The following is a 23,750-nucleotide window of genomic DNA, read 5'->3' as shown; positions in this document are numbered from 1 at the left end:
TGAAGTAAGTCAGAAAGAGAAAACCAAATATCGTATATTAACACATGTATGTGGAACCTAGAAAAATGGTACAGATGAGCCGGTTTGCAGGACAGAAGTTGAGACACAGATGTAGAGAACAGACATATGGACACCAAGGGGGGAAAACTGCGGTGGGGTGGGGATGGTGGTGTGTTGAATTGGGCGATTGGGATTGACATGTATACACTGATATGTATAAAATTGATGACTAATAAGAACCTGCAGTATTAAAAAAAAAAAAAAAGTTCCCGAGGACTCAGTTCTGCAATCTCTTTTCTCACCATCCTCTCACTGAATCTGCTTTTTGTCTTCATTGTAACTGCCAGTTACATGTAACTCCATTGTAACTGCCCTGACCCAGACCCACATTCAAAGTCAATAAGCCACTCTGGCTTCACTTTCTTCCAAATCTCCAAAAAGACCTCAAGGATACTCTCCTACTCAGATTCTCTTGCCCCCGTGTCCACCCATCAATGTCCATCCAAGCCAGTCTCCAGCCTGAAGAAGACCACAGTATCTGCTTTCTCTACTCCTACTCCTGTGGCTAAGAATTGATAGAGATGATAGATGGAAAAGGTGATGGTGCTGATGGTACAATTTTTCAGAGGTTCTAATGCCAAATGCTCTCCTGAATGCTCTACATGCATTATCTTAAACACTGATTAACTTCACTACAATGTAATGCTATTCAGTTAAGTTCCACCTGGGTTTTCTGTGCTATTGAGCAATCGTTATGTCCACCTTTAATGAACCCTTTATCATATTCCTCATAGCGGCTATTTCAAAGATTTAACACTTCCCTGGAGTCCACAGCTCACTCCCAACTTTGAGACCACTTTGCTTACTTTTTTTTGGAAAGCTAAAGGCCATTCAACATGAGTTTCCTCATAGTATCTCCTCTGCCTCTTGCTCCCCACCTCTCAAATTTTCTGGATATCTTCATCTAACCTTTCTGTGTCTTTCTCAACCTAGAGATTCTTTCTAAGTTCAATCTTCCCCTTAGGTGCTTGATCTCCCTCCCTCTTGCTTCCTCTGTTACCTTCTCTCTATTTTCAATGTCTCCCTCTATATAAGATCCTCCCCTTCACCTATCCAAGTTCTTCCCCATCCTTTAAGAACCTGCCTTCTTCTCTGCAACCCCCTGAAAATACCAACTTCTTTCGCCCCTGGAGAAAGTACTGAAGAGGACAGAACATTCCCTGCCTTTGCAGGAACAGTAAAACAGTAAAAAACAGTAAAAAAATTTCCCCCTGTAGGCTGTAGTTCTCATTTCTCTGCATTAGCTCTCAAAACTAAACAAGTCTCTGCAGTTGGGGGTCTCAGGACTGCTTGGACCATTGAAGAACACTTCTTTGGGCAGAGAGCTGGAAGCTTTGTGTAATACCTGGAAGTACATGGCATTGCATAGGCTATGCATGGCATTTGATAGGATATGAAGAAGAAGCAAAGTAAGTCTTTTTACTGGTCTCTGTCTCTGAGTGTCTTGCAAATTCTGTTTGATTACAGTCTGAACCAGGGTAGGGAGGCAGCCAATTCAGGTAGACCCTGTGATGCTTCTCTCTTTCCCTAATATCTCTCATCCAATTCACCACTAAGTCTTGACAATACCATTACCTTAATACCTTCTGTTATTTACAATTGCCACAATCTGCTCTCACTAGCCTCCCTAGCTCCAGCCTTGCCCAGCTCCATTTCATTCTCTACACTGCAATCAGAACAATCTTCCTAAAGTACATCTCTGCTTGAAATCCTTCTGTGGCTCCCAAGTGTCTAAGGAACAAATCCAAGCTCCTTAGCCCATCATGCCCTGGCCCCTGCCTGCCTTGTTTCTCCCTCCCCACGTCCCATGCCAAGCTCCAGCAATGCCAACTAATTGTTCACCAAATCCCCTAAGCTCTCTCCAGCCTCTGTCCCTTTACCCTTTGCTCATTCTTTCCTCCATGTGGAATAACCCCCCTTCCCCAACTATCTTCTATTCGTTCTTCAGGACAGTTCAAGGATCACCTTCCCACCAGTTTCCAGGGTCTACCCTTCCCAGGTACTCTGGGAGGTACTCCGGGCAACCCTCTATCCAGGTACTTTTCATTCTGAGCTCTTCTCATCTGATTCTTGTCTGTTTCACACACTGGACTATTAGCTCTTTATCAGGAACTGTATCTGATTTCCTCCGTTCGGCAGAGGGCTTGACACATACACACATATAAATATCTCTGGAATGAATAAATGAATAAATTAGATTTTTAAAAAGAGACAGAAATTTATATTTTTAACATTTAGTATCTCAGTACTGTTTATTTTCATGATGTTGTTTGGTAAGTAAATAGAGAGGAATTTGCACAGATTAAGGCCAAAAGAAACGGAGGACTGAATTAAACAAACCACAACGTATACAACTTCTACAACTACTGCTACCATTGACTGAGGTTTAACTCTGTTATCAACATTAAGTATTTTTTAATGTATTGACTCAACCCTCAAAATAATCTCCATCTTATAGATGAAGAAATTTTGGAACAGAAAAATTTAATAACTTGTCCATAAGTGGTTGAGCTGGGATTCAAACCTGGCAGAGTCAGGGTTTTTTTAACCACTGCATTGTACCACTTGCTGTGTGACCATAATTGTGCAGAAAAATGTAAATTGGGTATTCACCTCACTCATCTATGCGCTCACCTCAATTATTCTTTGTTTATTCCACCTTAACTTGGAAACTCACAACTTTAAATATATTGAATTACCAGCATCAAATGATATTTGAGAATTTTTCCAGATGGGCTTAAAAAAAACACCCATGTAGCCAACTCCCTGCCACTTGCTAAGAGGAAGTAATAGTGTAGGACAGGTGGTAAGATGTGTTAATTTCATGCATCGTGTTTCCTTTAGAATTTTCCTTTCTCCTAAAAAAGTGGCTGGTTAAAGTTCTGATACCTATTTGTGAGGTTGTATTTTTTTAGTGACTTTTTCAAAGAAACACAAACTTCTCAGTGAAACTGAAGATTACAAAGACCCTGAGAGAAGGGTCTTTGACCCGTATGAGGCCTTTGACATCAAAGGAGTTAACAAAGATAAAGAGAAATTAGAGACGGGGTGAGAGAGCCTGAAGTCCTGGCTTTCTATGGTAAAGGGAGAAAAGTTTTTAAAAAGAGGACACACATCTGGACAGGCAAATTCAGGCAAAAGTGAAAAGCTGAATAACTTTGCAACTAAGTTTCAGAAATTGTTCTGCAGGAAATCAGAAGAAACAAGAAGATACCTGATTCAACGGAGAGCATTTAAATTCTGAGTTTGGTTTTTTTGCTTGGTTTGTACTTTATTTCATCTTCATTTTTGATGGCGGTGCTCTGTGTGTGTGTGTGTGTGTGTGTGTGTGTGTGTGTATGTGTGTGTGTGTGTGTGTGTGCATGTGTGTGGTAGAGGGGTGGTGGCTGGTGGATAGGAACAAAAGCAGAGGAAGAAAAGATTTCAGTTCCCTGGGGCTTAAATACAAATTCTACTGCTTCAAAAGGCAGCAAGTTACAAGAATTTCTCTGCATTTCTCTACCCCACGGGCAAGCCATAGAAAGAGAAGTTGCAGTGGAAAAGGGAAAAGAGTAGGAAAAATTTGTTTTGAGCTATCAAAAAGGGAACCTGGGTTGTGGGGGGCGGGGGGAGGGTGGGAATCAGCAAGATATAGTCACCTTGAAACTATGCCTCTAGCTCCTAGAGTTCTGATGCTCTTTGATTTGTAAACAGTTTTCTGCAGAATACACGAATATTTCCAGAACTTGTGACTTGTGATATTTTAGTTTCTTCACCTCCAGTCCTTTGAATGTTCTTTTAGTAATAATGGATTAGAGCTTATCTGCATCCTGGCCAGTTTTGTAAAACCAAATAATTGCTGAGCTGCGGAAGCAGCTTTATTTGCATTTAGGTTTTTTTTAAAGAGAAATTCTGCCACCCTCTGGACAGAAACCAAAGATCTATTTCTTAGAGACCACCACAGAATACTGTTTTAAGCAACTGCCCTTGAAAATAAACATTTATTTTTTTTAATCTACTCTATAAAAATAGGAGAGGGGGAAAATCACAGTTGCTTTAGATAGCATAGATGATATCTGGGGAAAAAAATCATTTAAAAATACTAAATTGCCTCTAAGGAATTTTTAACTAAGAAAATGGGCTCAGAGCACTTTAGAGAAAAAGCCTCCAGTGTAATCTTTCAAAAACCACCTTATACTTATACTTCTACTCTCTAGCCTGCAATAGCCAAGTAAAGATTTCTCACACAATCTCAGCCGTGGCTGCTTTCATCCAGTTTTCTTTATTGGTGGAATTTTTAAAAACCTACATGTATATTAAATATAAATATATATGCATTGGTTTTTAACTAGAACATGAGCGTGGAGTGAGATTTCAGCCACAGTTGAGAGAAATTAGCCATAAGAGCACAAATGGGCAGCTTGTTTCTGAAGCTCTCCTGCTCTCATCCACGGGGCGTGGAGTACTTAATGTCATGTAAATGAAACTTAAAAATGCACGGATGTGATAATTACCGGTAATAATGCTGGGCAAATCAAAACACATGACATGCCGTTTTTTTCATAAATAACCAGAGAGAGGAAGCAGGAAGACGCCGAGGACCCTACCTGGTTTTAACAACAGGATTTAGATGCTTCTGGTCTTGAAGGACCTTGGCCAGCTGTTTTTGCAGAAACAAAACCTTCCCGCGGACTCCCTTAATAAATGGGTGGTCGAGGAGATGTGTGACGGAAGGCCGCTTTTCAAAATCCTTAATAAGACACCTGTTTACAAAAATCAACAAACAAGTGAAGTACAATCTTAGAAACCTGGCTCCCCTGTAAATACGGGAGAGAGGAGGAGAAAAAGCTCATTTATAAAACCTGATCACTAACCTTACATAGCTCTTTCTTTATTCATAGGTACCAGAACAGAAAAAACATTCTCTATAGTTGAATTGATCAAAACATCAGAAATCTATTTTAGTTTGCTTTAAATATACATTGAAAACACAATCAATTTAATTTGAAATATTCAAAACACTGAAAAATAGACTGGCCAGACTGAATTTTCTGTCTGAATTTTCATTACAGAAAAATGTTTACAATGGAGCCAAGCTGATTAGTCTATATACTTTATTTTAGAAGTATATGAAATGTCCACTATTTGGTGGTGGGGAAAATGCATTTAGGAGTTTGCAAGGATAGAAACGAATCATAAAGAAACTTTCACAGAGAAAATTCAACCCCTTGATTTCTAATATCTTCTGAAGAAGCAGAAAAACCTCAGAACAGGAAGTGACTACAATATAGTTCAGATGAATTGGAATGGAATTATTCAAACAGGGAACAAAAAGTCCATACAAAATGGTAAAAATTGGGTTGCATTTAAACTCCTCTGTGGTTAATTGGTTAAAACCGGACCGATATAACCACTTTCTGTTTCAGGTTCAATGCCCTTTTCAAAGAAAACAATGATTCAGTACATTTTGCTGTGTGATGTATGTTATTAAAGATGATTTTGACACAGGAAATCTCTAGTGAAATTGAATCTGATGAATACCCCTCCAATTACCATTGCATTTCCATTCTGAGTAGCTGCCCTTGACGGGAGGAAGAAATTTCAACATCCGCCCTTTTAAGTTATCAGTTTTTATTTAGCTCACGTTGGAAGGCTTAGGATAAATACTAGATGCCATTCTACCCACTCCATGAAATAAATGTTTCCAGTTTTCCCAATAGTGACGTGCCGGCAACATGTAAAACACAACATATTTAAAATGATGAAACGCACTGACAAATGGTAAAATGTTCAGCCTCACGCTGAGCATCCTTTCAAAACATTTAAGCAGAGTTCCTAGAACAATCCTCAACTGTTGGTTTTACAAAAGGGCCTTAATCTTTGCGTTTCAAACCACTTTCGCATCGCTCGACTTCTAGTCCTGAAAGATATTCAGTAAATTTCCCAGTCACCCCGTTTTAGAATTGATTCAGGGATTTCCTATCTATTGGAACTGGAGCTTTCAGCTAGAAAAACCAAAAGAACCTAGATTATCTCCATTCTGCTGCCTGCACGACTATAAATACCACCTCTGTCTCGCTATGGGGAGAAATCAATCATTTGACTTTTATGGGTCCAGGGGCCTTTTGTATTTATCTATTATATTTCCTACTAAAAATAAAAAAATCAGTGCACATGCTTAAAAAAAATACTCCGTTCATGTTTTTACATCAGCAATGTTCCCTAGATTCCATGTATATTAATCCATATATAATTATGTGACTACCAAAGGAAAATACATGCTAACGTTTCCCTAAGCACCTGGAAAAAAGGAACCTCTTGGTAGTTTATACGGTCAGTAATACAGGTGTATGCCTCATCCTCCTAGCTTGAGAGATGGTGTATAAAAACTCCCCAAATAAAGTCTGTGTCTTCTGAGAATTCCTACTGAAGATGGACATGGTGGCTTTGCACATACCCCCGCCCCCCCAGAGGGCATGGGTAGGATGGGAGACCAGGAACTGCTGGCACCCCCAGCTAAGCCTGTCCAGGGATCTGGCGCAGGTCACATTACATCTGTCTCTCATCACCAAATAGACATACTTCCTGTACCCAAGTATATCCCCAAACACAGGGAGATGGATTTCTTAATTGGTCTCCCCACCTTTTTTTTTTTTTTTGCTTTCTGGGCAACTCTCAACTGCTTGTTGACTAGTGTCAAAACTTCAGATGGGTAAACTCAAGGGGGCTGAAAGTGGGAGGTGTAACAATTAATAGGAACTTCAGAGCAGGTGAATGGGAAAGTGAGCAGCCGCTGCCTCTACCTTCTCCCTCAGGATAGGTGCCTTGGAACAGTACTCCCGGTAATTAAAGCTCCTTAGATAGGGTTTGAGAGAAGCCAGGAAACCCATACTCCAGCCTTATGAAAATAGGTGTCTGCTAGATTCTGGGGGTGCAATTAAAGGTGCTATATCTTGTTTCATAATTTTAGCATCCAGTGGGAGAGCAAGGTTGCAAACAAGGTTGCAAGATCATTTGGTATTTTGGAGGGGATCTCTCTCTAGATCACAGAGGGAGTAAGAGAAATGAGGACCAAATAATGAAGTGAGATAATCAGACAAGGGAGAAACAACAGTGAATCTGTTGTCTCCTGGAGATCCAAAAAATAAAGATGGTAGGCGTTCTACTCTCTGAAGGAATGATCAAGAGGATTTATTTGTTAGTTCTCTCAGTAAGGCCCAAGTGGGCTGAATGTCATACCAGCGGATCAGCAAGACTGAAACCGAGTGTATATGGGAAGAATGCTAAGCAGAGCTGTGACATATCCAACTGCATTGGCGGATCTTAAGGAGAAGGGCAGGAAGACCTTGAGGGTAGAGCCTTACTCTAAAACACTCTTGCATACTTTTTTCTCATGGGGAGCAAAGAGCCAGAATGAAATGGACTTATTATTTTACTGATAAATAGAGGAAAGTTCTATGTTAGGAGCAGATATGGAGAAAGTCAAGCGTTACTAGATACCAGGTCATTGGAATCATATCATTTCATTTGTTCAGCAAACATTTATTACACAAGCTGGAATTAGTCAAAACAGATGAATTCATAAAAAATTATGACCATTTTCCTCAAAGATCGACAATCTTATTATAAAGATGGAAGGACAAGAGAAACACATGAAACAGCAGAAGTCAGTGTTTGCTTTTATATTTAGAATAAGAAATAGTCACACGAAAGCATAAGGTTTTGGAGCTAGGGGACCAAGATTTTCTATTCTAACCCTTCTTTTACGAGGTGAGGAAGTTGAGGTCAAGTCCTGATAGTGATGAGGTCAATTCCCTGGCTCCCATGAGAGAACCCCTCCTACTCTGCAATGTGTTGTTAAAATGGCACAGGTACAACGTGCAAAACAATACTAGGCAGCAGTGGGTGCGGGGCAGCCAGAGAAGGCTTAATGGAAAGAATGAGGACTGAGCTGAGTTTGGAGGGAATTTTTGGAACTAAATTGAACTCAATATGTGGAGAAGATGTAGAAGGCATTTCAAGGTTGGGAAACTGGATCAGCAATGAAAGAAGCCAGCCTAGGCAAGCTGTGTAGCCAGGAACTCAGGAGGTCACCAGAACGTTGACCTTCACCTCCTAAGCTGCCTCCTTTTAACATCTAAGAACAATTCTTTGCTTTATTCCTTTTACCAACTTTAACTAGGGCATATTCTTTATTGCTTAAGATGTTGCAGTTTTGTGCCCCAAACTCATACTATTATGTTTGTCAGCTTGCCATTTCTGTCTTATTCTCCTTTCAGGCAGGAATTTAGTGGATTAAGATAGAATTGACAGCCGGGATTGGTAAGAACTCCTGACAGCCTCCATGTCCTTTTATAAGCATGATTAAATCCTCTAACTTGATTTGGAGAACAAACATGGAAAATTAAGGAAGTTATAATATGCTTATTCATTTTCAGATTGCTTCTTAAACCAGGAATTGCAAATTCCAGATGCAGAATATTTTCCCCCAGCAGGGGATTGAGCCGTTTTTACAAGAAAATAAAACGTTGACTTCTGTATGGGAAAATCGGGGCCAGCCAGTGTGAGGTAAGTTGGGTGAAACACTAGACACATGAGACATTCCACTGAAAAATGAAACTAGTCTTCTGGTCAAAAAGGTTTGGGAAACATTGGTGATTCTCTAAACCAAGTAAATCTGGAGTTTCACAGTGCGTGTGAGCATATTAAATGTTCTTAGAAGTATGGAGGTAAAGAAAACAGCTTAATTTTGTTTAAATCCATGTTTCCAAACTTACTCGGCCACAGATCCTTTTTTGTATCACCGGAACCAGGGCCCTGCAAATGACATCCTTGGAAGCTCTGTTGTGAGAAATCAGTACTAGGCTCTTGAAATTGGCGGCTGAGTCTTTATCTCAGCTGATTGAGGGGAGACACTCAGAGCCCCTAATTGTCACCAGCATGTTTGAGACACCTGTAGGCTGCAGTTTCTGCAGAAGACTGTCTCGAATTGGGGAAATATATTCACCGAGCTCAGTTCTTCCCAGAATCTTTTACTCTGGAAAAAAGAAACTGAACAAGGACTAAATTTAGGGAATGCTGCTTTTTTTCCAAAATTATAAGTAATTCTTTCAGCCCCAGACTTTTAAAAAGTCATTTTTTAAAATCTGGATTTAGGTGTGGTTATCTCTGTGCTAAGATACAAAACAAAAGAATAAAAAAATTAAAACTACCATGAGATGTATTACCTGGATTTACAAGGCCATGGAAGGTGGTTTGAATATGACAGAAAAGTCCACGAGAAGAAAAAGGAAGCAAATTTCAGCCCTGAAGGAAATTTAATCCATTACCTAATTTGAAATTCTAGTACCTTCCATCATGCATTCTTGGTTGAAGATTAATTCTCAGAATTCATTAGTGTCACCATATTAAACACAGGTTGTTGCAGCCATTTGCTGGGAGATTTACTGGGATCTCCCAGCCTGGCCTCTGCCAGAAACAGGCAAAAAGGAGGCATTTCTTTTTTTAAAAATTAATTAATTAATTTATTTATTTATTTATTTTTGGCTGCGTTGGGTCTTCATTGCTGCGCGTGGGCTTTCTCTATGTGCGGTGAGCGGGGGCTACTCTTTGTTGCGGTGCGTGGGCTTCTCACTGTGGTGGCTTCTCTTGTTGCGAAGCATGGGCTCTGGGCGCATGGGCTCAGTAGTCGTGGCTCGCGGGCTCTAGAGCGCAGGCTCAGTAGTTGTGGCTCACGGGCTTAGCTGCTCTGTGGTATGCGGGATCTTCCTGGACCAGGGATCAAACCCGTGTCCCCTGCATTGGCAGGCGGATTCTTAACCACTGCGCCACCAGGGAAGTCCAGGAGGCATTTCTTAACAAGAAACAAGGTCGGTCTCCTGCGTTGGGCTCTGGAGCTGGCAGTGCTTGTGCTCTTTCCGTTCACTCCCAGAGGATCATGCTGTCGAGACACGGCTGCCTTGCCACTATAAACTGTCATTTCATAACCAAAGAATCAGACGCCTGCAAGGGGGAGCTATTTATCAAGAGTCACGAACGGATGTTTACTGATGACTAAACTACACTTGATAAAGAGAAGCTGATCAAGTCAAAAACTAAAAATACTGGTGAACTTGGTGAGAAAAGCAGGAGGGTGAGCAATCTTATTCCACACATTGGGGCAAAACTAGATGAAAATTTGAGACTTATGTCTCTTCTCATTTCTTTTTTAATATTCTGTCTTTTATACTTACTGCTGTTTTCTTGTGGGTTTGCTGCTTAGATTATTAAGTGTTTCCACTGGCACCAAATATCTAAACGTTTCTGATTTGAGCAAGCATTTCCCTGCCCTGTGATGCACTGCATCTGCACTTCCTATCATCAGCAGACAGAAGCCTGAGTGACAAAGAGGCCTCTGCATCAAGAGGAGAAATCCTCCAGAGGGTACACTAATTACAGGTTAAATATCAGAGCCCATGGTGCTCTGTCTTGGAAGGAAATTTCCATTTTGGAAGACAGGGCTATGACAAAAACATTTTCTCAAGATGACTAATGCCTCAAAAGAAGGCAGGCTGAGAAACTTGACATTGCATATGTTATGTCAGCAAAACCAAACCTTCCCGTTTGGTGGAATACTTAACTCCATTTCAGTTTTCATGAAGTTTGCAAATATTGCACATGGTGGCGTTTTAAAGTCTCACTGGTGAGAATTGAAACTGTACGCGAACTTCACACGTAGCGTGGGGAAGTGGGGTCCTAACCTGAAACAGAGAAGTGAGAACCAGGAGCATATGTCTCAGCGAGGCAGATCTAGGGTTATCAATCAGAGAAAAACAGTCAGGATTCACCGAAAGAAAAAAGGCCTCAAAGGGTAGGATGGAGGGTTTTAGAACAGGAAGCTCAGTTCTTTTTATGAGGTGGGTAATGGGAGCAGAGCCTGTGTGGCAAAGTGGAAGAGAGGCTACAGGGCAGCAGGACCACAGGGCAGCTGGCATCTTGCCTGAGGTCACTAGGGTGAGGAGAAGGCAGGTACAGGGTTAGAAAGATAGCAAGTCAGCCCTACCTTTAGACAAAGCCATCAGCACTGAAGGTCCAGAGTGAGCTCAAGGGAACACAGGAAGGAAACAGAAGTGGAAGAACATGGCATTTCCAGAAGCATGAGGCTGGGGAGAGAGAAGAGTCAACTTCTGTCACCCAGAGAAGACTCTCAGAAGGTGAAGAAGACGACTGGAGGAAAAGAGTAGGGTGGTTTCAAGCCGAAAGATAAACTCTAAGAACAAGTAGGACAGAATCTCCCTCCAGAGTTAAGGAGTGTACACCATGGTAGCTGGAGAGAGTCTCAATGCAAAAAGAGGGTCCAGGACTGGAGGGCGGTCCTAGGGCAGAGAGACACCGTACGTAACCCAGAATGACCCAGGGTCGTGGCCTGCATGACACCTGTGAACACAACTACCTCTTCATGTTACCTTTATGTCTTTGATCCCGTGATCAATAGTAAATAATTAGAAAAGTCCAGACTAACTCATTGTATTCTTAGGGAAGGAGATATGGTAGCAGAAATTCTAGATCCTCAAGCGCGGCTTGTCTGGGGGACAACCTGGGGGCCATGGCCAGTAGGGGCCGAGGGAAGAAGAGTTTACTATAACAAGGAAAAAGGAGTAAAAATGCCAAGCAAGAAGGCAAAGTGAGGAGAAGGGTCAAGAGGAACCAGGCCAGAACTGAGGAACAAGACAAGATGGGGCTCAGGGGACACAGAAGCTGTTCAAGGAGAAGCCAGTGGAGGGCATGGTGGCAGAGGTGCAGTCTTATTATTGTTGTTACTGCCACTTCCCTCTTCAGTTTCATCTGTGCTTTCCAAGTTGCAAAGACTGGGGATGAGCACACCCTCCACTGGACATGCTGTAGCCAAGGAAGATCCTGATGTCCATGTCTTAGGACTAAGGCTGTCTAAAAGGGCTGTAACCAGTGGCCCCAAGTCACCACCTTCTCACTCCTCTTTGTTTTCGTTGTTTCTTTCTTCCTTATTTGGGAAAAGTATCAATACTTTGCAATTAAACATGTTTCTCCAGGCAACTCTAACCATGCGGTTCAGTCAGGGTGCTGAAAAAAAATGAGCCATCACTTCATTGCACAGCCCCAGCAACTAGTTTACTGGACAATTAAATCTGCGTTCAAATCCCACCCTCTGGTTCAAAGAGCTGGGGAAGGCATGGCCCCTGGGAGATGGGAATCCTGTGATGGCTCCATCTCTCAGGTTGCAGTGCTATCGCTTCCCAAGGATCTGGGTATTGGCTGTTGCTGCCTTTTGAGGCTTCTGCAAGGGGCTGAGGTTGGCCACAGGTCAGCCCTAGACTCAGCCAGGAAACCAGATGTGGGCCGTGTCTTCTGTTAGAGGTCTTGGCTTCAGGTGGAAATTAAGGAAATATTTGCTTGAAGCAGCCCAGGAAGATGAGGAGCAGAGGGAAGTGATGGCTGAACTCAGAAGGAAATGCGTATATAAAATGTGGGTAAGTCAGGGCAAAATAACCTAAATGTTGGCAAGTTCAGTTTTTAAAGATATTAATCTTTATGTTAATTATTAATTGATACAATATAGATTCATGTAACATATATAATGTATATTATATTATTATATTTAAATTATTATTAATCTCAAATATTTAAAACAGTCTGACTTATTTTAAAACAGTATACTTAATCACTATTATTCGCCCAACCATGACACACGTACTCACTCATTTTTAAAAATGTTTGGTGCCTATCATTGGGGCAGTAATATATAAAGGTTAAAAGGCAGGGGTTAGGGTCAAACCTAACTCTACTTCTTATAGGTATGTGATGATATGCAAGTTAATTTAATTCTCTGGGCCACAGTTTCTTCTTCTATAAAATGGTAATAATGTCATTGTCAGCAGTAAATGAGATAATCCACGTACAGTACCTGGTACATAGTAAGCACTCAATAAATGCCAGCTATGTGGGCCAACCACTGTACTAGATGGTGGGGTTACAGTCAGCGCACTGGAGGAAGACAGCCATAGCATACCCAATTCCAAGCAGGATGAGTGCTATAAAAAGAAATGTTAATGTGCAAAGGGTCCTTGAGCCAGACTTGAATAACAGTGTGCCCATTAATTAGATACTTTTTCTCAGTGTGATTCCCACGACTCAGTACAAAATTTCTATTTGATAGATGTCCTGATCAGAAGTTTCAAAGTTCAGGGAGAATGGGGACTTTTAGGGTCTGACAACTTAGCAAAAGCAAAGAACTTTGGCATTTTCAAGTTCAGGCCTCTGGGCACTCCTGTTTTTGAATGTCTGGCTAATTTCTTTGATTCAAAAATCAGTTTCCATTTTGACAAGACAGTTATGGTCTGCTTCTTAGTCCAGGCTTAAGTGCCAGGGAATATATGAATTCTAATCTTTCCCTTAATCCTACTTGCCATGCTGTCCAGAATTAAATCCATAATTCTCATTTGTATGCATTTTTTTCCCTACAATGGACAGTACCCAGCTAGTATCCAGTACCCTATGAGAAATGAACAACCAGTTCCATAGTGCATGACCATTACATGCTCAGGACTACTCCAGGACTGGGGTGGTGGATAGGAGAGTACAAAACAAACAAAAGATATATGCCTCCATAAAAAATTTATTTTCTGGGATAATACCAAACTTACACATATGAAATATTTATAGACCCAGGTGGGAGTCAATGCACTGATTCATTCAAACACTTACTAGGTATTTACTGTGAATGGCACTGCATCAAGTGCTTGGAAGGAAAGATGCCTGGAGTGAGATGTTAGCTTTCATGGAATTTAGAGACAAGTAGTAGAATAGATATAGACATAAGTAAAAATAATTCAAGGCTAAAAAGTGTAAGCACTAGAGTGGCTCAGATGAAGTAAACAATCCTAGTTAGGAGAACAAGTGTTTCACATGAGAGATGACACTTGGGTCTTAAAGGATGAAAGGGATATTGACAGAAGTACAGGGGAGGAGCATTCTAAGCAGAGAGTACAGTAGGAACGGAAGCCCATTGGTAAAATGCATGGCTCATATGGGGAACACAGTGGAACAGAATAATGCAATTGTAATAGATGCAGTGAAAATCTGACCACAAACATCTTATTCAGAACCTAGAAGGTCATGCCAGTGAGTTTGGGTTTTCTTTCTTAGTCACAGTGAACTGGCGTTTTTGAACAGGGAGATAAAACAATTAGATCGTTACTCTAAAAAATGAACTGGGATCAGTCAGTCTCCTGGATCTCTGCCTGCAGGGTCTGTTGGAAACAAGAGTAAGCCGTGTGGTTGACAGGGTCTTGGTGCTCCGGCCGGGTATCAGGCCTGAGCCTTTGGGGTGGGAGAGCCGAGTCCAGGATATTGGACCACCAGAGACCTCCCGGACCCAAGCAATATCAATGGGTGAAAGCTCTCCCAGAGATCTCTGTCTCTGCTGGGTGGACCAAGCTCCACCCAATGGCCAGCAAGCCCCAGGGCTGGATGCCGCATGCCAAACAACTAGCAAGACAGGAACACAACCCCATCCATTGGCAGAGAGGCTGCCTAAAATCATACTAACACCCCAAAACACACCACTGGACGTGGCCCTGCCCACCAGAAAGAAAAGATCCACCCCACCCACCAGAACACAGGCACCAGTCCCCTCCACCAGGAAGCCTACACAAGCCACTGAACTAACCTCACCCACTAGGGACAGACACCAAAAACAACAGGAACTACGAACCTGCAGCCTGAAAAAAGGAGATCCCAAACACAGTAAGTTAAACAAAATGAGAAGACAGAGAAATATGCAGCAGATGAAGGAGCAAGGTAAAAAGCCACCAGACCAAACAAATGAAGAGGAAATAGGCAGTCCACCTGAAAAAGAAATCAGAATAACGACAGTAAAGATGATCCAAAATCTTGGAAATAGAATGGAGAAAATACAAGAAACGTTTAACATGGACCTAGAACTACAGAGCAAACAAACAATGATGAACAACACAATAAATGAAATTAAAAATTCTCTCGAAGGAATCAATAGCAGAATAACTGAGGCAAAAGAACAGACAAGTGACCTGGAAGATAAAATAATGGAAATAACTGCTGCAGAGCAGAATAAAGAAAAAAGAATGAAAAGAATTGAGGACAGTCTCAGAGACCTCTGGGACAACATTAAAAACACAAACATTCGAATTATAGGGGTTCCAGAAGAAGAGAAAAAGAAAGGGTCTGAGAAAATATATGAAGAGATTAGAGCTGAAAACTTCCCTAACATGGGAAAGGAAATAGTCAATCAAGTCCAGGAAGCACAGAGAATCCCATAAAGAATAAATCCAAGGAGAAACATGCCAAGACACATACTAATCAAACTATCAAAAATTAAATACAAAGAGGGACTTCCCTGGTGGCACAGTGGTTAAGAATCCGCCTGCCGCTACAAGGGACACGGGTTCGAGCCCTGGCCCAGGAAGATCCCACATGCCATGGAGCAACTAAGCCCCTGCGCCACAACTACTGAACCTGCACTCTAGAGCCCATGAGCCACAACTACTGAAGCCTGTGCGCCTAGAGCCCATGCTCCACAACAAGAGAAGTCACCGCAATGAGAAGCCTGCTCACTGCAATGAAGAGCAGCCCCCGCTCACTGCAACTAGAGAAAGCTCGCACGCAGCAATGAAGACCCAACGCAGCCAAAAATAAATAAATAAATAAATTTATTAAAAAAAATTTAAATACAAATAAAAAATATTTAAAGCAGCAAGAGAAAGGCAACAAACAACATACAGGGGAATCCCCATAAGGTTAACAGCTGATCTTTCAGCAGAAACTCTGCAAGCCAGAAGGGAGTGGCAGGACATATTTAAAGTGATGAAAGGGAAAAACCTGCAACCAACATTACTCTACCCAGCAAGGATCTCATTCAGATTTGATGGAGAAATAAAAATCTTTACAGACAAACAAAAGCTAAGAGAATTCAGCACCACCAAACCAGCTTTACAACAAATGCTAAAGGAACTTCTCTAGGCAGGAAACACAAGAGAAGGAAAAGACCTACAATAACAAAACCAAAACAATTAAGACAATGGTAATAGGCACATACATATTGATAACTACCTTAAATGTAAATGGATTAAATGCTCCAACCAAAAGACATAGACTGGTTGAATGGATACAAAAACAAGACCCATATATATGCTGTCTACAAGAGACCCACTTCAGACCTAGGGACACATACAGACTGAAAGTGAGGGGATGGAAAAAGATATTCCATGCAAATGGAAATCAAAAGAAAGCTGGAGTAGCAATTCTCATATCAGACAAAATAGACTTTAAAATAAAGACTACTACAAGAGACAAAGAAGGACACTACATAATGATCAAGGGATCAATCCAACAAGAAGATATAACAACTGTAAATATTTATGCACCCAACATACGAGCACCTCAACACATAAGGCAAATGCTAATAACAGCCATAAAAGGGGAAATCGACAGTAACACAATAATAGTAGGGGACTTTAACACCCCACTTTCACCAATGGACAGATCATCCAAAATGAAAATAAATAAGGAAACACAAGCTTTAAATGACACATTAGACAAGATGGACTTAATTGATATTTATAGGACATTCCATCCAAAAACAACAAAAAACACTTTCTTCTCAAGTGCTCATGGAACATTCTCCAGGATAGATCATATCTTGGGTCACAAATCAAGCCTTGGTAAATTTAAGAAAATTGAAATTGTATCAAGTATCTTTTCCAACAACAACGTTATGAGACTAGATATCAATTACAGGAAAAAAACTGTAAAAAATACAAACACATGGAGGCTAAACAATACGCTACTTAATAACCAAGAGATCACTGAAGAAATCAAAGAGGAAATCGAAAAATACCGAGAAACAAATGACAATGAAAACACAATGACCCAAAACCTATGGGATGCAGCAAAAGCAGTTTGAAGTGGGATGTCTATAGCAATACAATCCTTCCTCAAGAAACAAGAAAAATCTCAAATAAACAATCTAACCTTAAACCTAAAGAAACCAGAGAAAGAAGAACAAACAAAACCCAAAGTTAGTAGAAGGAAAGAAATCATAAAGATCAGAGCAAAAACAAATGAAAAAGAAACAAAGGAAACAATAGCAAAGATCAATAAAACTAAAAGATGGTTCTTTGAGAAGATAAACAAAATTGATAAACCATTAGCCAGACTCATCAAGAAAAAAAGGGAGAAGACTCAAATCAACAGAATTAGAAATGAAAAAGGAAAAGTAACAACTGACAATGCAAAAATACAAAAGATCATGAGAGCTTACTAAAAGCAACTATATGCCAATAAAATGGACAATCTGGAAGAAATGGACAAATTCTTAGAAAGGTATAACCTTCCAAGACTGAACAAGGAAGAAATAGAAAATATATACAGACCAATCACATCACAAGCACTGAAATTTAAACTGTGATTAAAAATCTTCCAACAAACAAAAGCCCAGGACCAGATGGCTTCACAGGCAAATTCTATAACACATTTAGAGAAGAACTAACACCTATCCTTCTCAAACTCTTCCAAAATATAGCAGAGGGAGGAACACTCCTAAACTCATTCTATGAGGCCACCATCACCCTGATACAAAAACGAGACAAAGATGTCACAAAAAAAGAAAACTACAGGCCAATATCACTGATGAACATAGATGCAAAAACCCTCAACAAAATACTAGCAAACAGAATCCAACAGCACAATAAAAGGATCATACACCATGATCAAGTGGTGTTTATCCCAGGCATACAAGGATTCTTCAATATATGCAAATCAATCAATGTGATACACCATATTAACAAACTGAAGGAGAAAAACCATATGATCATCTCAATAGATGCAGAAAAAGCTTTCAACAAAATTCTACACCCATCTATGATAAAAACTCTCCAGAAAGTAGGCATAGAGGGAACCTACCTCAACATAATAAAGGCCATATATGACAAACCCACAGCCAACATCATTCTCAATGGTGAAAAACTGAAACCATTTCCTCTAAGATCAGGAACAAGACAAGGTTGCCCACTCTCACCAATATTATTCAACATAGTTTTGGAAGTGTTAGCCACAGCAATCAGAGAAGAAAAAGAAATAAAAGGAATCCAAATCAGAAAAGAAGAAGTAAAACTGTCACTGTTTGCAGACGACATGATGCTTTACATAGAGAATCCTAAAGATGCTACCAGAAAACTACTAGAGCTAATCAATGAATTTGGTAAAGTAGTAGGATACAAAATTAATGCACAGAAATCTCTTGCATTCCTATATGCTAATGATGACAAATCTGAAAGAGAAATTAAGGAAACACTCCCATTTACCACAGCAACAAAATGAATAAAATACCTAGGAATAAACCTACCTAAGGAGACAAAAGACCAGTATGCAGAAAACTATAAGACACTGATGAAGGAAATTAAAGACGATACAAACAGATGGAGAGATATACCATGTTCTTGGATTGGTAGAATCAACATTGTGAAAATGACTATACTACCCAAAGCAATCTACAGATTCAATGCAATCCCTATCAAACTACCAATGGCATTTTTCACAGAACTAGAACAAAAAATTTCACAATTTGTATGGAAACACAAAAGACCCCGAATGCCCAAAGCAATCCTGAGAAAGAAAAACAGAGCTGGAGGAATCAGGCTCTCTGACTTCAGACTATACTACAAAGCTACAGTAATCAAGACAGTATGGTACTGCCACAAACACAGAAATATAGATCAATGGAACAGGATAGAAAGCCTAGAGATAAACCCACATACATATGGTCACCTTACCTTTGATAAATGAGGCAAGAATATACAATGGAGAAAAGACAGCCTCTTCAATAAGTGGTGCTGGGAAAACTGGACAGCCACATGTAAAAGAATGAAATTGGAACACTTCCTAACACCATACACAAAAATAAACTCAAAATGGATTAAAGACCTAAATGTAAGGCCAGACACTATCAAACTCTTAGAGGAAAACATAGGCAGAACACTCTGTAACATACATCACAGCAAGATCCTTTTTGACCCACCTCCTAGAGAAATAGAAATAAAAACAAAAATAAACAAATGGGACCTAATGAAACTTAAAAGCCTTTGCACAGCAAAGGAAACCATAAACAAGATGAAAAGCCAACCCTCAGAATGGGAGAAAGTATTTGCAAATGAAGCAACTGACAAAGGATTAATCTCCAAAATATACAAGCAGCTCATGCAGCTCAATACCAAAAAAACAAAGAACCAAATCCAAAAATGGGCAGAAGACCTAAATAGACATTTCTCCAAAGAAGATATACAGATTGCCAACAAACACATGAAAGGATGCTCAACATCACTAACCATTAGAGAAACGCAAATCAAAATCACAATGAGGTATCACCTCACACCGGTCAGAATGGCCATCATCAAAAAATCTACAAACAATAAATGCTGGAGAGGGTGTGGAGAAAAAGGAACCGTCTTGCACTGTTGGTGGGAATGTAAATTGATACAGCCACTATGGAGAACAGTATGAAGGGTCCTTAAAAAACTAAAAACAGAACTACCATATGACCCAGCAATCCCACTACTGGGCATATACCCTGAGAAAACCATAATTCAAAAAGACACATGCACCCCAATGTTCATTGCAGCACTATTTACAATAGCCAGGACATGGAAACAACCTAAGTGTCCATCAACAGATGAATGGGTAAAGAAGATGTGGCACATATATACAATGGAATATTAGCCATAAAAAGAAACAAAACTGAGTTATTTATAGTGAGGTGGATGGACCTAGAGTCTGTCATACAGAGTGAAGTAAGTCAGAAAGAGAATAAACAAATATCATATGCTAACACATATATATGGAATCTAAAAAAATAAATGGTTCTGAAGAACCTAGGGGTAGGACAGGAATAAAGATGCAGACGCAGAGAATGGACTTGAGGACACGGGGAGGGGGAAGGGTAAGCTGGGATGAAGTGAGAGAGTAGCACTGATATATATACACTACCAAATGTAAAATAGATAGCTAGTGGGAAGCAGCTGCATAGCACAGGGAGATCAACTCGGTGCTTTGTGACCACCTAGAGGGGTGGGATAGGGAGGGTGGGAGGGAGGGCAAGAGGGAGGGGATATGGGGATATATGTATACATGTAGCTGATTCACTTTGTTACACAGCAGAAACTAACACACCATTGTAAAGCAATTATACTCCAATAAAGATGTTAAAAAAAATCAACTGGCACCATATTAGAGAGTAAGTTGGAGGGAAGTAGGCATGGAGGGGATCCATTTTGGAAGCATACAGTCTGAATTAAGAAAATGGGAAGGGGAAAATGATGGTTGTAGCTGTGGAACTTGAAGACAGATCAAGAATATATAAAGAAAAAAGAAGGGACCACCAGTGGACTCTTGGGCCAACTTAAATTTAAGGATGGACCTGTAGCTAAATCTCTATGAACATAACAATCTACTTTTTTACCTTCAGTATCCAACTGCAATCTCTCTTGATGGAAACCAAAGGCCTTTAAGTTACCAATTCAATGGTCTCTTCTCATTCTACTCAACCTCTCTGTTCACTGACGGTCATTGTTGACCTGCCCAGAAATATTCTCTTTCCTTGTCTGTAGTGATGCTACATCTTTTAGTTATTCTATTACTTCTCTGACCACTCTTGCTCGTTTATTTTCACTACCAGCTAGAGTAAGATGACAAGATAGAGGAGACAGGGTCTGCAAATCAAGGAAGAGTGGAAGTAGAACAACAGCCTTTATGCCCACAGGCTTGGAATTTGCCACTGAACAACCACAAGCTTTGCCTGGTGGATCAAATGACCCAAACTAAATAATACAGAGAGAATTTGCATCCTATGGAGAAGGCTATCCCTACTCTTGGAGACTCACAATCCCAAACAAGTCTGCAGATCCTGCAGAAAATAAGTGGATTTAACTAGAGTGTGCATGTCTAGCAAAAAGTGAAAATTAAAAGTGTAAGAAAAGCAACAAAAACTACTTCAGAAAATTTACAGTTGATTGCTGCAAATGACTTTTATAACAGCTTTAATGAGATATAATTAACATACCATATAGTTCACTCATTTAAAGTATGCAATTCAAAGTTTTAGCATATTCATACAGTTTTACAACCACTACCATAATCAATTTTTAGAACATTTTCATCACCCCCAAAAGGAACTCTGTATCCTTTAGCAATAGCTCCCAACTTCCCTTCAACCTCCTCAGTCCCAGGAGACTACCAATCTACTTTCTGTTTCTATGGATTTGCCTAATCTGGACGTTTCATATAATATATGTGGTCTTTTGTGACTGGATTCATTCACTTAGCAAAATATTTTCAAAGTTCATCCATGTTGTAGAATATATCAATACTTCATTCCTTTTTATGGCTACATAATGCTCCATTGTATGGATATACCACATCTTGTTTATCCATTCATCATTTGGGTTGTTTCTACTTTTTGGCTATTATGAATAATGTTTCTACAAACATTTGTGTACAAGTTTTTATGTGGACATATGTTTCTCCTGGGTGTATATACCTAGGAGTGGAATTGCTGGATCATATGATAACTTTATGTTTAACCTTTTGAGGAACTACAAGACTATTTTTCAAAGTGTCTGCATCATTTTAAATTCCTACCATCAGGTGCAATTGATTTTTAATACTTCATCTTGTTCTAGAAATAATTTAAGGCATCTCACAACAACATGTGCTTAAATAAATAAAGGTATGTGTAATAAGGCAAGATAAAAATAATTAAAAGCAGAAGAGAAAAGTGAAACAAAGGGGAAATTAGGGAACAAAAATAGGAATTAGAATACCAAATAAACTACTTTGTTAGAGGTGGCCACAAATTTGGCTCAGCTCTCAAGCAGCCAATGTGAAAGGGAAAATGCAGTCTGTTCTCTATTTCTTAAAATTCATTATATAAAAATAGACCAGCTGCTTGAAGAATGATGATGATGATGATGATGATGATGATGATGATGATGATGATGATGATGTATTTGTTGACTGGTAAGGAGACTAGAGATACATGTCCTTCCTGGGTTTTCACAGAAATGACTTCATATACTGTAATAAATATTATTTCCCTCCAGTTAACAAGGCCATGGGTTTCATAGGGTTGTTTCTTATAACACCCTTTAATCCCAACTGAGATCTTCTTTCAAAGAACCATCTAGTAAAAAAATTCTCCCTGGGTGGCCAATTCAAGGAAACACAGAGCTCTCTGATCTTAATCCAGGGCTATATATCTACCAGCAACTTGGTGAATTTTTGTACAGTTAAGTCCCTTGATTCCTGAATGCAGTGCCCAGATGCTGGCATCCATCAAGGAAAAGAAAGGCAGGGTGCCAAGCTACCATGTGCTGTTCATTGCAAAGAATGGAAAGAAGATAGCTTTAAAAGTTTAGTCCATGAATCAAAAGCAACTCAAAAAGGGGGAGGGGAGATTGGGAGAGGGTGGGAAGAGGACTGGAGCATCACATAAGTGGGCACGGAAACAATAGGACAGTCACATTTGCCTCTTAAATGATGACAATAATGGTTCCAAATAAAATTTCAGGCCATAGTATATAGTGAAGGTGGAGGAAAGGGGAAAGATAATGGCCTAGTTCAATAGTCTTGCTGGCATTGCGTCTGCCCACATTCAGCGCCCTGCCTTTAACGTGTGTTCTTTTGGTAAATATTTAAATTGACTAAACACTTCTCTGGCTGATTGCCAATTATATGAATGTTATTAATGGTGTGAGATCAAGTTGGGGAAAATAAACTAAGCCAGGTTTTCATTAACAACCTAACCACCACTGAAAAACCTGGAGAAAATACTGTCAGATAATAAGTAGTTGTAAATGTCTTATGCAAATCAGGATTTTGCACAGCTATTGGCTGCCTTGGTTCATGTTCCTGAGGACACAAACCACTACCATGCCTGTCACCTGCCATCCCTCTGCCCAGCTTCTGACAAAAAAACCTTCCAAGGGCGATGAATCACAAGGCCAAATTGATTACTTCTCTTGCTCTGTGGAGAGACAGTTCTTCCTGAGGAAGTGGCCACCCAAGGAAGCCAGTTAGTGCTGAGCCTCTGTGGTTTTAGACCAAGAAATGAACGCTTCACCCCCTCCCGCCCACAGCAAGGACACCAATATGGAGCCTTGTTTAAGCACTAAATTTCTGTGAGACAAAATATTTTTCTTTTTTAGGCAAGGGAGACCAACTGCCAAAGACAGCCTGGGGAGTCCTCAAAGCCCCTCCATGAACATGAAGGAGGAGAACAGCTCCATCTATTACATCAAAGCCTCATCAGAGACCCTAATCCTTTCGGAAAGGAACTCTCAGGCAGCCAAGCCTTTAATTTGATGAATAATGGGCCCTCTGATTAACCCTTGCAAAGCAAAGCATAGGCGCATAGACGCTGCAGGGAACAAATATTCCTAGGGGTTGAGAAAGAAAGTGGGGGTGAGTGGATAGCTCCTACTCCCACTGTTAGTGAACTAACTCTGTGCATAGATTTCTAAATGGTTAGCTTTCTGTTTTCCTTTTTCATTTTCCCTATTCCCTCTCTCTCCAGGGAACATGCCACTTCTCTGCTTTGGTACTGTGGTGTGTCCTGAGCTTCAAGCCACTGTAATTCAGTGACATGCATAGACAGGTGATGTGGAATGACT

The 23,750-nt window shown here is 40.2% G+C and overlaps 1 protein-coding gene across 1 annotated transcript in view; it reads right to left on the bottom strand.

The window, feature by feature from the left end:
• MYO3B (myosin IIIB) overlaps positions 1-23,750 on the bottom strand; it is a 375,922-nt gene that overhangs the window by 216,230 nt on the left and 135,942 nt on the right. Inside the window, 1 exon segment of the mRNA XM_036857648.1 lies at positions 4,647-4,802. Within this exon segment, the coding sequence (XP_036713543.1) occupies positions 4,647-4,802 (156 nt within the window).

This window comes from Balaenoptera musculus, chromosome 7 (genome assembly GCF_009873245.2).
Source record: "Balaenoptera musculus isolate JJ_BM4_2016_0621 chromosome 7, mBalMus1.pri.v3, whole genome shotgun sequence".
Taxonomy (NCBI): Eukaryota; Metazoa; Chordata; class Mammalia; order Artiodactyla; family Balaenopteridae; genus Balaenoptera; species Balaenoptera musculus.
This window is presented reverse-complemented; position numbering and strand designations above follow the sequence as displayed.